General features: G+C 48.8%; 1 protein-coding gene across 2 annotated transcripts in view; it reads right to left on the bottom strand.

Annotated features, from left to right (window-relative positions):
* Nucleotides 1-3,525: 3,525 nt before the first annotated feature.
* Nucleotides 3,526-13,029, bottom strand: part of MAP2K4 (mitogen-activated protein kinase kinase 4) — a 105,400-nt gene continuing 95,896 nt past the window's right edge. For both annotated transcript variants that reach the window (XM_059828128.1, XM_059828127.1), the window contains 4 exons: nucleotides 11,272-11,349; nucleotides 10,058-10,206; nucleotides 5,654-5,699; nucleotides 3,526-4,493 (listed from right to left, as the gene is read on the bottom strand). In XM_059828128.1, coding sequence (XP_059684111.1) covers nucleotides 4,380-4,493; nucleotides 5,654-5,699; nucleotides 10,058-10,206; nucleotides 11,272-11,349 — 387 coding nt within the window. In that variant the 3' untranslated portion in view covers nucleotides 3,526-4,379. The remainder of the gene's footprint in view (nucleotides 4,494-5,653; nucleotides 5,700-10,057; nucleotides 10,207-11,271; nucleotides 11,350-13,029) is intronic.

The raw sequence follows: 13,029 nt of genomic DNA, 5'->3' as shown, positions 1-13,029 counted from the left end.
AGAGGAGTGGGCTCCTCTCCCTCCTGCAGACCAGGGGAATACCCAGTGCAGGGATGTGCGGGTGGACTTGCATCCAGCCACCAGCTTCTTTCAGCTCCTTCAGCTGTGACAGCTTCCTCAAGAACAAATCTCAGGACGCAAAGGCAGGTTGCAGTGCCAAAGGAACAGAATCCCAGAGCAGCTCCGGTTCATGGAAGAAGGAGCTGTAAGGTTAGGAGCTGGGTCCTCTAGCATCTGCCCAGCAGGGAAGGACTCTCCCTGGTGTGTGGTAGGATTTTGACTTCTACCTGACATCACCAAATCAGGGATCTTGGATTCTGGCTGAAGAGTGGGGACAGCAGGTGGTCCAAAATATCCCAAGTATTGTGCTGGCAACAGGAACTTTCCAGAAAAAAACTTCATGTGGTGGAAACACTGAATTTATGCAAACTGACAGACTTCAACCACCGCTAACCTTTCACACTGTGTATCTCAACGCAGAAAGACTTTCTTCATCTCTGTTATCTGCCTTCCCTTCTCTTGACAAAGTTCTCACCCTCCATGTGAAGAGACAATGCGAGGGCCAACGCCAGGCTACTACACACATTTGTAAGTACTTCTGCTCCTGAGTTGTGGCATGACCAATCATCCCTGCCAGTATGCTCTGGTTCTCCCTGTCACTGAATCGGGTGCTCCTGGGGCGGGCCCATGAAGCCAGTTTGAGCAGTACGGGCACTCATGGCTGGCCCCTCTCCCCCGACACCGTCTTCTTTCCCAGTGAGGCTACTGGGGTCCAGTTCTGCCCACCTGCCTGGACAGTCTCCAAGCCCTCTGTCGCTTCCAGGTGGGAGAGACACTTGTCCCAGCACCGTGAGGCTTGGCAGTGGGAACTACCCAGGACTTGGCACTCCTAGATCATCTGGACTTTGCAGACTTTCACTGCTCTTGCAAAAATAAAGCCTGCAGGGCTGTGAGCATCAGCTGCCCTTTCCCCAGACTGTGGGCACTTGCAGGGATGAGATGTCCTGAGCCACCAAAACCTCTCTGTGCAACAAACAGGGCTCACCTGAGAGGCACCCCATTAGCACAGAGGGCTCAGCAGTCTTCCAGAGAAAGGAAACATATCCAGGTCTCCCTACACTATTTTTTTTTAAATTTAGCATAAGCAGTTTCGAAGGCTGCTTTTCTTCTGCACAGCTGCCTCCACCTGGAGGAAGGGCCTGGAAGCCAGGTATTTCAACAGCTTTTAATGAATCTTCCCATTCACGTCTGACCTTACAAAATGAAAATAACAAGGTCACAGTCGCATCCTAGTTTTATTACAACTGACCTGCAGGCAAAAGGATAGAACTATTACATAAACACTCTGATCCATGTATATCTTAAATAGAGGAAGAAGTCAAACCAGGATACCGGATAAAATATTCTGAAGCTCTTTGAAGCAGTTATGTTCCTGAGCTCCGTTTTACAGACAATAAGGCAACATCCCTGCACATCAGCTTTTTGATAATTTTTATACATTTTTCTATGTTACAAGAAAAAAAAATAACCAGAGTTCACAATGTACAGTTCTTACACTATTTTCACAGCTTCTGAACACTATACACCTTTTTTCTTTTTTAATAAAGATACATTGTAATAAATGGTGCACCCTTAATAGTTTATAATAATCTATGTTTAATACGCTAAAGCTGTCCTTCTGTACAGCCACCCATGCCACAGCACCTCAACCCTGACTTTGTCACTGGCAGCTCAAACCTTTACATTTCCATTTCCCATCTGTCAAAAGCAAACCGGTCGTGCTGCTGAAGATGAGCTCTGGACGGGGTCGGCAGCAGAGAACGGATCCCAGCCGTGCTGAAAGTGCAGTGCAGGGCAGTCGCTTGCATTGGAGGGAAACTGATTTTTGGGAGCACCCATCTCAGTGTTAGCCCTCTGAAAGGTTTTTGGGCTCCCTGTCACTGGGGAGATGTGAATCAGACTTTAACGTCTGAAAGGTGGGGACAGAGGCAGAGCACCTCTGTATGAGTCTACTTTACTGGATCTGTGTCTCTTTAGTCCCCCCAGCCAGCACCCCGTGAGACCTGGTGCGCCCGAGGTCCCGTTACGAGTGGCTGAAGGCTGGTGAGATGAATCACAGCTGCGGGGATTTGCCAAGCCTGAGAAAAGCCGAGTTTTCTGAGGCTACGGGGCTGGGGGGAGAATTACCGCTTTAGATACACTATGTATCTTGTTCAACTGATCCTTCCACGTGATTAATCAGAGCTGTTGGGAATTACTAGTTACTCCAGAAAGCTCTGCCTTGTCCATTTTGGGAAGACTTTAGTGACTGCCTCGCCTGACCAGCAGCCCTGGAGGAACATAATCCAGGAAGGGCAGGAGGACTGCACCTCCCTGCCCGGCTGGGCACACTGCGCCCCAAGGGATCACATCGGTGTCAGCCTCGGTGCCAGAGGGACCAGCTCCGACAGCTGAGCGGGAGATGTGCAGTGCTGCAAGCCTTACGCAAGGGTGTCACCTCTGTGGCTGGAGAAACACCAGGTGTCCACACGAGCACGGCCTTGACTCTCTCCTTTCCCAACCAAGCAGCTGGAGCAGGGATGTGCTGGTCTCCAGTGCTCCCGCATCAGCCCAGTTTGCACTTGGTGGCATTGGTTTGACGTGGGAAGCCCCTTCCTTGGGAATCCTGCCAGTACTGCTGTGTTTTCACTCCCATTGCATCTCTAGCCCTCTGCATCCTGGGTCCGGTTTTGCCGCAGAGCTTTGACAGTAAGTTGCTCTAACATTGATGAAGTCCTACCAAGTGCCTAAACTAGACAACTCAAAATGGAAAATCAGAGACCTTGCAGCCTCCATTTTATCCCTGGTATGGTACTAAATGCCTGAAAACAGCAATGTTTTGAAAAAAAAATGTTTTCAGGAAAAATTAAACTTTGAAAAATATGCCAATTTAAAAAAAAAAGACTGATGTGCTTTTTTGCTCAGCAGTGGGCTGGAAGATGACAGCTTGCATGGCTTTGCTGGGTCAGCTAAAAGCCCACAAGACGTTAAAACACTCCTTCATCTCCACCTCACCTCTATCTGCACCAAACAATCTCAGTGAGGTTTGCTCTAGGGTGCAGTAACAAGAGCTATGGAGGGTCACAAAAGAGGTTAAATATGCCCAGAAGGTGGTGAAGAAGGTCTCCAGCAAGCTAAGCAGAGCGTGACATTTGCAGCAGTGGGGCATTTGAAGCAGCGGGGTGGGCACAGAGCCCCAGCGCGGTGGGGGGACATCCCCGCCATCCTGCTTGCAATGGCAAGAAGGAAGCGCTGAGGTTTGGTCTTGTGAGGGACACTGGACTGGGTGGTGGCAGCGCTGCCAGGCTGGTCTTGGGGTCAGTGAAAAGGCGCTAGCATCAGGGCTGGGGACAGTGAAGAACGTAAGAAACATTGGCTAGAAATCACATTCATTTGTGGCTCATTAAAACAGCTGCAGATTTTATGAATGGCACTTGTCGAAGTCAAAGCAAAGCCAGCTGGTGGTGAGCACTGTGCAGCTATAAATCAGGTCACAAGCAGGTTAAATTCAATCGAGTAGTTTAATAATTCTTCAGGTCAAAGGTCTTATCCTACCGGGTAACAATTTACAGGACACCTAGTTAAGAGTGAAGAGTGGGTGGCTTGGTAAAAGGAGAAAGAATACATTATGTCCCATCTCTGAATAGTTTAATGTTAGCCTCTTTCAACGCAACATATTTTTGGTAAAGACATATTCACTATATTTAACATGATCTCTCTTTAACAGGAAGTTCAGCTGAGCACACTGTCCCCAGAAAGTACACTGCGACTGTAAAGCAACAGAATTTCATAGCAGTAAATCTATTGCACTTTGTGAAGAATAAAATTCTCCTTTGCCTTTCTAGCTCCAGAAGGCAAAGCATCATGTTGGTTAAGCACGTTCTTCTCCCTCCAGGCAAAGTCTCTTAATGTTCAGACAGACAACGCCTAACTTTTGTTTGTTTGCTTTTTATTATTACTTGAAACAACAATTGGAAGAGTTTGAGAGAAAAATCTTTCCAGTAGCTGCTGAGAAGTCTCCAAGTTTTGAGTCTAGAAATGAATTTTAGGTGCTATCCAATCACGGTCAACAAATAAATGTACTTATTTCCACATTTCATGAATATGTCCACAAAAGAGCAAGACGAGGTCTCTCTTTGACCAGCACTAACACTGTGTGATCAGGTATTACAGGGATGCACTTTATATGTGACAACAGTATACAGACAGGATGGAAATAACACCAATATTATTGCACATGGTGTCTGGGCGAGCATTAAAAACACTGCAATATGTGATGAAAATTCTTTACAGCTTGTTTTCTCTCAGCCCTTTTTCTAGAGTTTGATGTAGCAGCAATATCAATCGACGTACATTGGAGAGCTGGGAGTTGCTGGCATTTGATCCAGGATTTTACAAACATAGCATGCAACATCCACTGTGCGTTCCTCATACATCAGGATGAAGGGATGTTTCTGGAATCAGAAAAAAAAAACAACAAGGTTACGTTCTCCCTTCTGACACATGCTGGCTACCCCAGATAAAAGCTTAGCGTGTGGGTTTGCCTGATCCAAGTACACAGGGCTTGGTTGTGGCTGTAGGGCAACAGGACATAGCCTGGTCCATGGCTTTTACATACAGGGAATCCATAGCTTAAACATGCAGTACAGAGGTGGGACAGGACTCCAGGAGCGTCAGGAACTGCTAGGCGGGAGGCAGCGAGGGTGCAGTATTAGCAGCACCAGGCTCCTTTGTAGCATGGACATGTAGTGAAATACTTTCAAGAGAGGTTTCATCATCAGCCTTGTCAGTAATGGGGAGACAGCAGTGACAGGGAGACATGGCTTGTGGAGGTCAAACAGGACCCAAACCCAGTTCTCCTGAACCCTGACCCTCTGCTTTGCCCAGGAGACTGTACTGGCTGGACCCAGCTCAGAGCAGCTGGAAAGTAACGACACAGTGACTCTCTGGGCCAGGACAGCAGGCAAACTCCTTTGTACCACACCACCACCATCAGGGACCCAGGGCATGGTTTCACACATCCCCTGAAGAGGTGGCTTCCAGATGCCCTGGTGCATGGTTGGCATGTGTGACTTATCCAACCCAAAAGCATTGCTGCATTCCCTTCTTTAGGACTCCCCACCACAGACAGGCTCTGCTGGTGTCTTACTCCAGATCTGTGCTCTTTCACATCTCACTTTTGCCTGAGCACTCCCAACCTCGCTGTGTGGCCTGTGCTTTGGAGGCATTTACATGTGACAGTGCTGGCCAGCAAGTCCACAGGGCTCCTGCATGGTAGCAGGAGCTCAAGCAAAGGCAGTATTTACGTGGCACACCCAGCATGCTTCTGCCCGAGCCTGCCCACTTCAGGGATCACCGATCTGCTGCGACAGGGTGTTTCCCCCCATGCTGATCTCCTTGGTTTATGTACAGACACTAATGATCTCGGCCATCGCCATGACCGCAGGCCAGAGACAGTGGCATGGAGGTGGTGGTCTTCCTCAGGTTGTGGAGCTGAACACCCTGCCTTGATGGCCCGAGAAGACAAGGAGAGACCTTGGATGTGCAACCCAGCCCCGCAGTGTGACCGGCAGAGCTGTGACGGCCGGCGTGGGCAGCCACGCTTTGCACTCACCAGAAGCTCTTTATACTTTGGCCTTTTGGACTCGTCCTTGGTAAGGCTAAAGAAAGCAGAAAGAGAATTAGGACAAGGTGGGGTTGGGGAAATTGTTACAGACATCAAATGCAAATTTTTACAGCACACGATGTTGAATCCACTGCTGTCGCAGTGGGACTCACTGCCTTTTGTTTTCTGGAAAAACCACCCTTGTGCTGTGACTGACCACAGGGACTGCAGAGGGATCTGGACAGGCTGGATCGATGGGCCGAGGCCAATTGTATGAAGTTCAATAAGGCCAAGTGCCGGGTCCTGCACTTTGGCCACAACAACCCCATGCAACGCTACAGGCTTGGGGAAGAGTGGCTGGAAAGCCACGCTGCAGAAAAGGACCTGGGGGTGTTGGTCGACAGCTGGCTGAAGATGAGCCAACAGTGTGCCCAGGTGGCCAAGAAGGCCAACGGCATCCTGGCCTGTATCAGAAATGGTGTGGCCAGCAGGAGCAGGGAGGTGATCGTGCCTCTGTACTCAGCTCTGGTGAGGCCGCACCTCGAATGCTGTGTTCAGTTTTGGGCCCCTCACTACAAGAAGGACACTGAGGTGCTGGAGCGTGTCCAGAGAAGGGCAACAGAGCTGGTGAGGGGTCTGGAGCACAAGTCTGATGAGGATCAGTTGAGAGACCTGAGGCTGTTCAGTCTGGAAAAGAGGAGGCTGAGGGGAGACCTTATCGCTCTCTACAACTACCTGAAAGGGGGTTGTGGGGAGGGGGGTGTTGGCCTCTACTCCCAAGTGATGAGTGACAGGAGAAGAGGAAATGGCCTCAAGCTGCGCCAGGGGAGGTTCAGGCTGGATATTAAGAAAAATTTCTTTACTGAGAGAGTGGTGACACACTGGAATAAACTGCCCAGGGAAGTGGTGGAGTCACCATCACTGGAGGTATTGACGAAACGTGTGGACGTGGCATTGTAGGACATGGTTTAATGGGCATGGTGGTGTTTTTTGGTTGATGGTTGGACTTGATGATCTCACAGGTCTTTTCCAACCTTAGTGATTCTGTGATTCTGTGACTCCCTCCCTCTCTCCCCACATGGGTGAACAGCAAGCATGGCCACTGACAAATCCTGCTGGGGACAGAGCCCAAGGGATCTGCAACCAGAACACCATCCCGAGTGCTGCTGCCTCCGTACGGAAACGGGTTTGACTGCAGCATAACCACACCTTTTAAGCAGCAGCAACTGGCCCGCCCTCCATCCATCGGGCAGTGGGGTGCAGAGGCAAAGGAGAGCCAGCGCTGCCTGCCAGGGCACAGATGGGGGACACAGGCACCACCCCAACCTCTTGGCATGTGCAGGCAGGGGCCAGGGCTATAGCAGACAGCAGACGGCCAAAGCACTCTGCGGGGCCAAGTCTGGGCTCCCGGGCCCTCCCGGCTCATCCCTGGCACGGGTGGCACATCCAGTGGTGAGCAGGCCACAGCTGCTGGGAAGGGGCAGGAGAGGTGACATGGCTGCCCACGGGAGTCTGGGGGACAGCGTCCCCTCCTGTGGGGCTCCTCTGGCACCTGGACCAGCTGCCAGCCGCCCGGCCCCAGCGCAGCGCAGGGGGATGGCAGGCGGCAGCAAAGGCCACCAAAGCCCCTGTAGCAGGGGGACGTGGTGGGGGACAGGAGAGGCGATGGGGACCAGAGGCAGAGGGGCTGCGGGACGGGGCTTGGCGACAGCGGCACGGGCAGCCCCTGCCCTGGGAGGCACAGCTGCACCACTGGGAAGAGAAAGGGCAGATGTAGCATCTTTCCCAAAGGAGGGGAGCCAAGACTAATTCCCAACAGCCGCATTTCCATCCCCACAGGCTCTGGCTGGACATTTCTCAAGGTCCAGCACTACTACAGTGTGGCCTCAAATTATTCGGAGGAGCAGAGGGTAATTAACGCTGCACGCTGGGCACTGCTCTGTCCTGTGACCTGCCTGCAGAGCTGTGCAGGGGCAGAGAGGGCAGGAAATCCCACGGCTGCTGCACAAACATCCTCGCTTCAGGCCTTTGCTACCCAACAGCAATTCATTTTCTGACCTCAGCGAGTCTGGGGGTTCAAATATGCTCCTCGCAACACCTTTAAGGCAACTAGTCAGAACTTCATCACGCAGACCGAGTTTTGCTCTGAAATTTCCATGCACGCTTTCATAAAGCGGTCCTAGAAATCTTTCATTTCTTTTCCAGCTCAACATGAAGCTGTGTGTCTGGAGTGGCCGTTTGCAGCACCAGGTGCCATACGGCTCCTTTGCAGGAACATCTGATCCCCTTCCCAGGCACATCGGACCTCAGGAGCTCGCGGTTCTGCCTGCGAGCACGGCTAGCTCTGCAGCTGCCAGCATGAGGCTCCCAAAAGTCAAACACAGAGCTTGGATACTTTGCAAACTCTGGAGCAGAAAGCTGAGTAACTAACTGTAAGCAGTTCCAGGAGGAGTGTGACTTCAGATAAGCATCTAACACAGGGAGGTGGGCTGAAGGGGAAAAATGTTCCACCCAGGCATTCACAGCACTGTTGGGAACCAATGCAAATAGCAAAACAAAACAAACAAAAAAAAAAAATCCCAGAAACTTTTTAACATTATTGAAAACATCCTTTCCTCACTGATCTATCATGGTGAACAGGCATCAACACTGCAGGACTCTCTTTCAACATTTTTCCTGACTCTTCAATGCACAAAAATAGAAAATTTTCAGATTCACATTTATAGGGTAATGCCCAGGAGATCTATGCCATCACCTAAAAGCCCAGCCTTTTGGAGACTCACCTGCCTGCTTAGTAACACCAAAGATTACTCACTGTTTGCACTTAATTAAAGATTATTAAGAGAAATATTTATTACAGTGTTGCTATGAAGACGTCATAAATATTCCAGGCAGAAGTCAGATTATTTACAAAACCAGATTAAACAAAAAACAGAATTAGACTGAAAACTGCCCCATGTTCTATGCATCGTGGCTGTTCCAGAGCAGCAGGCCCTGGGAGGGGTAAATGGGCTGGAAAAATGAATTGACCCAATCAGCCCCATGGGCCAAAGATGCTGCTGTTCAGCAGAGATGCCACGCGGGCTTCTCTGTTGGGTGATCTGGAGCCAAACTCACCAGCGCATACAGGACAGGAGAGCAAGCTCCTGGCTTTGCAAACTCTATAATGATATGGCATCTCTGCAGAGAACTATGTGGGAAACAAACTATTGTTTGTACTGTATGTGGGGAAAGCAACTCCGACTTTCTAACCAAATACTACACTGTTTTTGACTGAAAAATGGAAACTTCTTTTGAGCAGCAAACTGTTTTGATGCTCTGTTTTCTGCAGCCCAAAGACAATAACCAGGGCTTCCTTGCAGCCAGCTGGGAAGTGGAACCTGACCTCCATAAAAATTCTTAATTCTGAAAGAGAGTAAAATCCAAACTCAAAAAACATCTCCAGTGGATGGAAAACCCTGAAACAAAATGTCTTGAAAGTTAAAATCATCTAGAGCCGAGTTTTCCTCTATCACAGAGCTCTGAGATGGAGACCCCTGTGCTGGGGATGGCCATCACCTGGGTCTGCCCAGGGTAGAAGGTCCCAGAAGACGAACACAGGTCACACCAATGGATCTCCTGTGTGCTTCGGTATTAGGTTAATGTAATTATGCTGACCAGCCTTCACATTTTGATAGAATACTTCATCAGAAAATTCACAATCAGCCCTTAACCTAAGCAGGACCACACATACGTGGCAGGCAGACGGACTGCCCCAAGCCCCCCCTGTGCAAACACTGCACACTCTCCATCCAAGGCTGACTGCGCTGCAGAGGCCCTGCCCTACAGAAAACCATCTCTAGTCTTGATGCGGACATATGATTGACACAAGACATGAAGCCAACAACCAAGCAAGCCACCCGCTACAGGTCCTGACAGTCACTGTGCTGAGCAGAACCGGGTGGGAAGGGTCCAGGACTTCCCAAGCAAAAGGCAGGACCAGCACAGATCCTCTGCCCAGTCACGAGACAATAGTGCCAGGTGTCTCAGGCTTCTGCCCGCAGAAGAAAGGGCAAACAGCAGGGCTGTCCCAAGGCTGTGTCATCCCAAGGAACAGGATGCACAGGCCAGGCCTTTACCTGGTCACGCAAACCTCCTGCCGTGGGTCTTATCATGCTTCTCTTGAGCACAGACTCTCAGAGGTTTTCTCCTCATCCCTTCCCTGAAGAGCAGTTTCCAAAGGTCTGCCCTTCAGCCCCCACCCAGACAAGTCTTCCATCACCTCCAAACCAGTGAAATGCGAAAGGTCCTCACCCTCACGTTGGCACAGGAATGTGAAACTAAGCTAGGAAGTGCATGGCATGCGACCCTTATCAAATACCCAGCAATGACAAAGCAAGTCAACTCCAAATGCTTTCAGTAGGAAACACTTACCACAAGTTGACGAAGTTGATGAAACTTGGGGAGAACTCCCTTTCCTCTGAGTTACTCAGCTGCGGTGGGTCTCCTTTTACTACTTGTGTCAACTGGTCAAACACACTGTTCCACTTGGGGTAGGGGAATCGCCCTGTGGCCAGCTCATACTGCAGAGAGACAGCAGCAGCACCAGGCAGGTTACACAAGGTAAGTTCAATCAGAGTAAGAAAATGCCTGCAAGGACCCTGACCCCCCCAAAAGGAAGACTAAGATGAGATTCTTCATCCCATTCCCTATATGAAACCCAGCTGAGAGAAGAGGAGGGAAAGTTTTACCTAGTGGTAAGTTCTGCTGCCTACGTTAGGAGCACCTCCAGATTTATCCTGGCTATGCCATGTTTTCATGTTGACAATGTCGTCTCCTCCACGGACTATAAAATGAACCAATGCTCTTAACTAAGGTGTTCTAAAGTAAGAGAGTAAAATCTTCCAGTCCCTTCCCAAGCATCCTAACAACGACTAGAGAAAATGGATAATGAGAATCACACAATCATAGAATATCTCAAGTTGGAAGGTCCATAAGGATCATTGAGTCCAACTCCCTGCTCCTCGCAAGACAATGAATATGAGCATTTTAAAATGCCAGTGGAGAAGACAGAAGCTACTGGTTCATACATACTGCTTCTGCTTTCTCTGCTACTTCACCACCTTGAGAAGGGAAGATCTTTTCAATTTATCAATGTGTGCACCAGTACTGTGGTGTGATTAGGCCAGAACGGAATCAGCAACCAGGATCCAGGATTAACTTAAGTCTTCTGCACAGCCAGAGTACACCAGATGCCAGGGCTGTGAGAGGCTTATTTACAGAGGCTGGATGCTCTGTTCTGCACCGCCACACTCACCATCCCTTCTCATCTGAGATTTTTAAGACAAAATTCATTTATGATCCAACACCTCTTCCCTGCTCACATCTCTTTCTCTGCAAAACATAGCTGCAGCTAAATGTATTCTCCGGTGTTCAGGAGAGCCATCTGCCTTGAAGTGATTTATACTGTTTCTGAGCCAGGAGGTGCCCACTTCAATCACAACATGCAAATGCTTCACAGCAGCGGAGCTGGGCTTTGCTTCAGGCACGTGTTTGACACAAACCAACTCCATCACACTGCAAAGCGCACCAAGGCTACCCACCAGGGAAGTACCGTGCAGCAGAGGGTTTAAACCCCACTCACTTACCAATGTAATTCCCAAGCTCCAGACATCTGAGCGGACATCATAGCCTTGCCTGGATGCGCTGGGATCTATCCTTTCAGGCTGAAACGGGAAGAAGGACCAGTCAAACACTGTGCCATGCAGGAATAAATGAGAAGCATCTGCAAACTTGGAAAACAGCCTGAGTTCGTCCCGCCGGGCAGAGCCTGGCACAGCTCTAGAGGCAAACTTGTTGCTAGGACAGACAACCAACCCCAGCAGAGAAACATCTTAAGGAATCAAACACTGATTTTACAGAGGTATAGTGTAAAAGATAATCTGAAACAGCAATTCAGCACAGTCCAATCCTTTTTTTTTTTTCCTTTTGTACAAGCAGCTCAAATAATTGTTACTGTATATTTATTTAGTTTTGTTTAACTTTGGGATCTCTTTAACACAAAGTCTTGCTTTCTCTGATTTTACAGCGAAGTTGTCCCTAGGGAATCATAAGAACTGGAATAAACATCTTCTCATCCACCAGCCTGAGGAACTGAGGTTTAGCAGTGTCTGTCAGAACTCTTCTTCCCAACTGTCTGCTGGTTGCTAAACCTCAGGAGGTATTAAAACCAATGCATTTTAAGAACAGCTCTTCTTTACAAGGTTTTGGGCATCCCTTGAAGGCAACTATGATGTTACAAGGTCTTCAGACATCCAAAAAGTTTTCCGTAGAAAAAAATATCAAGCCAGACATAGGTGATTTGCATTTAAGAGCAAATCCAGAGAGGAGAACCAGACCAAAACATCTTTATGCTTTGCATGTCATCTTTATGACAAACCTCAGTTCTGCCTTCTTTTGTTAAAAATGTAATAATTAAAATGTCAAAAGAAACAGGGTCTCATTGAGTTTTGACTACAACAATAATAGAGAGACCTGAATTGCAGTAAAATACTAACTTATCAGGTACAGGAAATACTATGAAAGCCCTAGTTAATTTGTAAGCCACATTTTAATACATTTTCATGGCAGATACCGGCTGAAGAGTGCCACACAATGAACAAAGTCCCTTAGTGCAACCTCAACCCCTCCAGTGGACCACCGCATGAGAAGACTACCATGTTCCCACAATACCTCACAGCTTCCAAACCCTCATGGCATTTCTGGTCACTCTGCCATGCTGCCAGCTCTCCTCTTTGCAGCCCACTGCTTACCCATGGCTGCCCCAGCTGTGACTGCTTCCAGACTTCTCCCATTCCCTCAGTCACCAGGATGTTCTCCAACAAGGAAACGTGCCCAGGCCACCATCTATGCATACCCACATAGAGAAGGGAAAAGAAGTTTCTACCAAGTTTCAGTGGTTCTACATGTGGCTTCTTCTACAACCTTCTTGTGTCCTCAGTGCATGGTATATTGCCTTCCCAGTGCCACTGATGTGTTTTATCATCCCTACTTCCAGTTACAGTATCTGCTTTGAAACGGGCTGACTTCAAAGGCCATACCCTGAACATGCTGCCTTTCCCACCCTCCGAGGTCTGCCCTTTGCTTTGCTTTCCTATCCCTCAGTTATCGTTTCCATTCATCTTAAGCTCATGTATTAGTTCTTTCTCTCATGACTGGGATGGGTTTTTCAATAATTCTGGTGGGAGGCCATGCAAAATAATAAAATTACTAAAATTCAACTCTCTTAAACCTACCATCAGCCCTTGACATGCTCATCTTGTAGCTCAGTCAAAACCAATCATCACATTTATATTGCAGGTAAACCCATGCTTCTAACTGCTCACAACCCAGTGTCCTGCCTTTGC

This window comes from Gavia stellata, chromosome 22, assembly GCF_030936135.1.
Source record: "Gavia stellata isolate bGavSte3 chromosome 22, bGavSte3.hap2, whole genome shotgun sequence".
Classification (NCBI taxonomy): Eukaryota; Metazoa; Chordata; class Aves; order Gaviiformes; family Gaviidae; genus Gavia; species Gavia stellata.
Note: the sequence above shows the minus strand (reverse complement) of the source record. Positions and strands in the feature narration are given on the sequence as shown.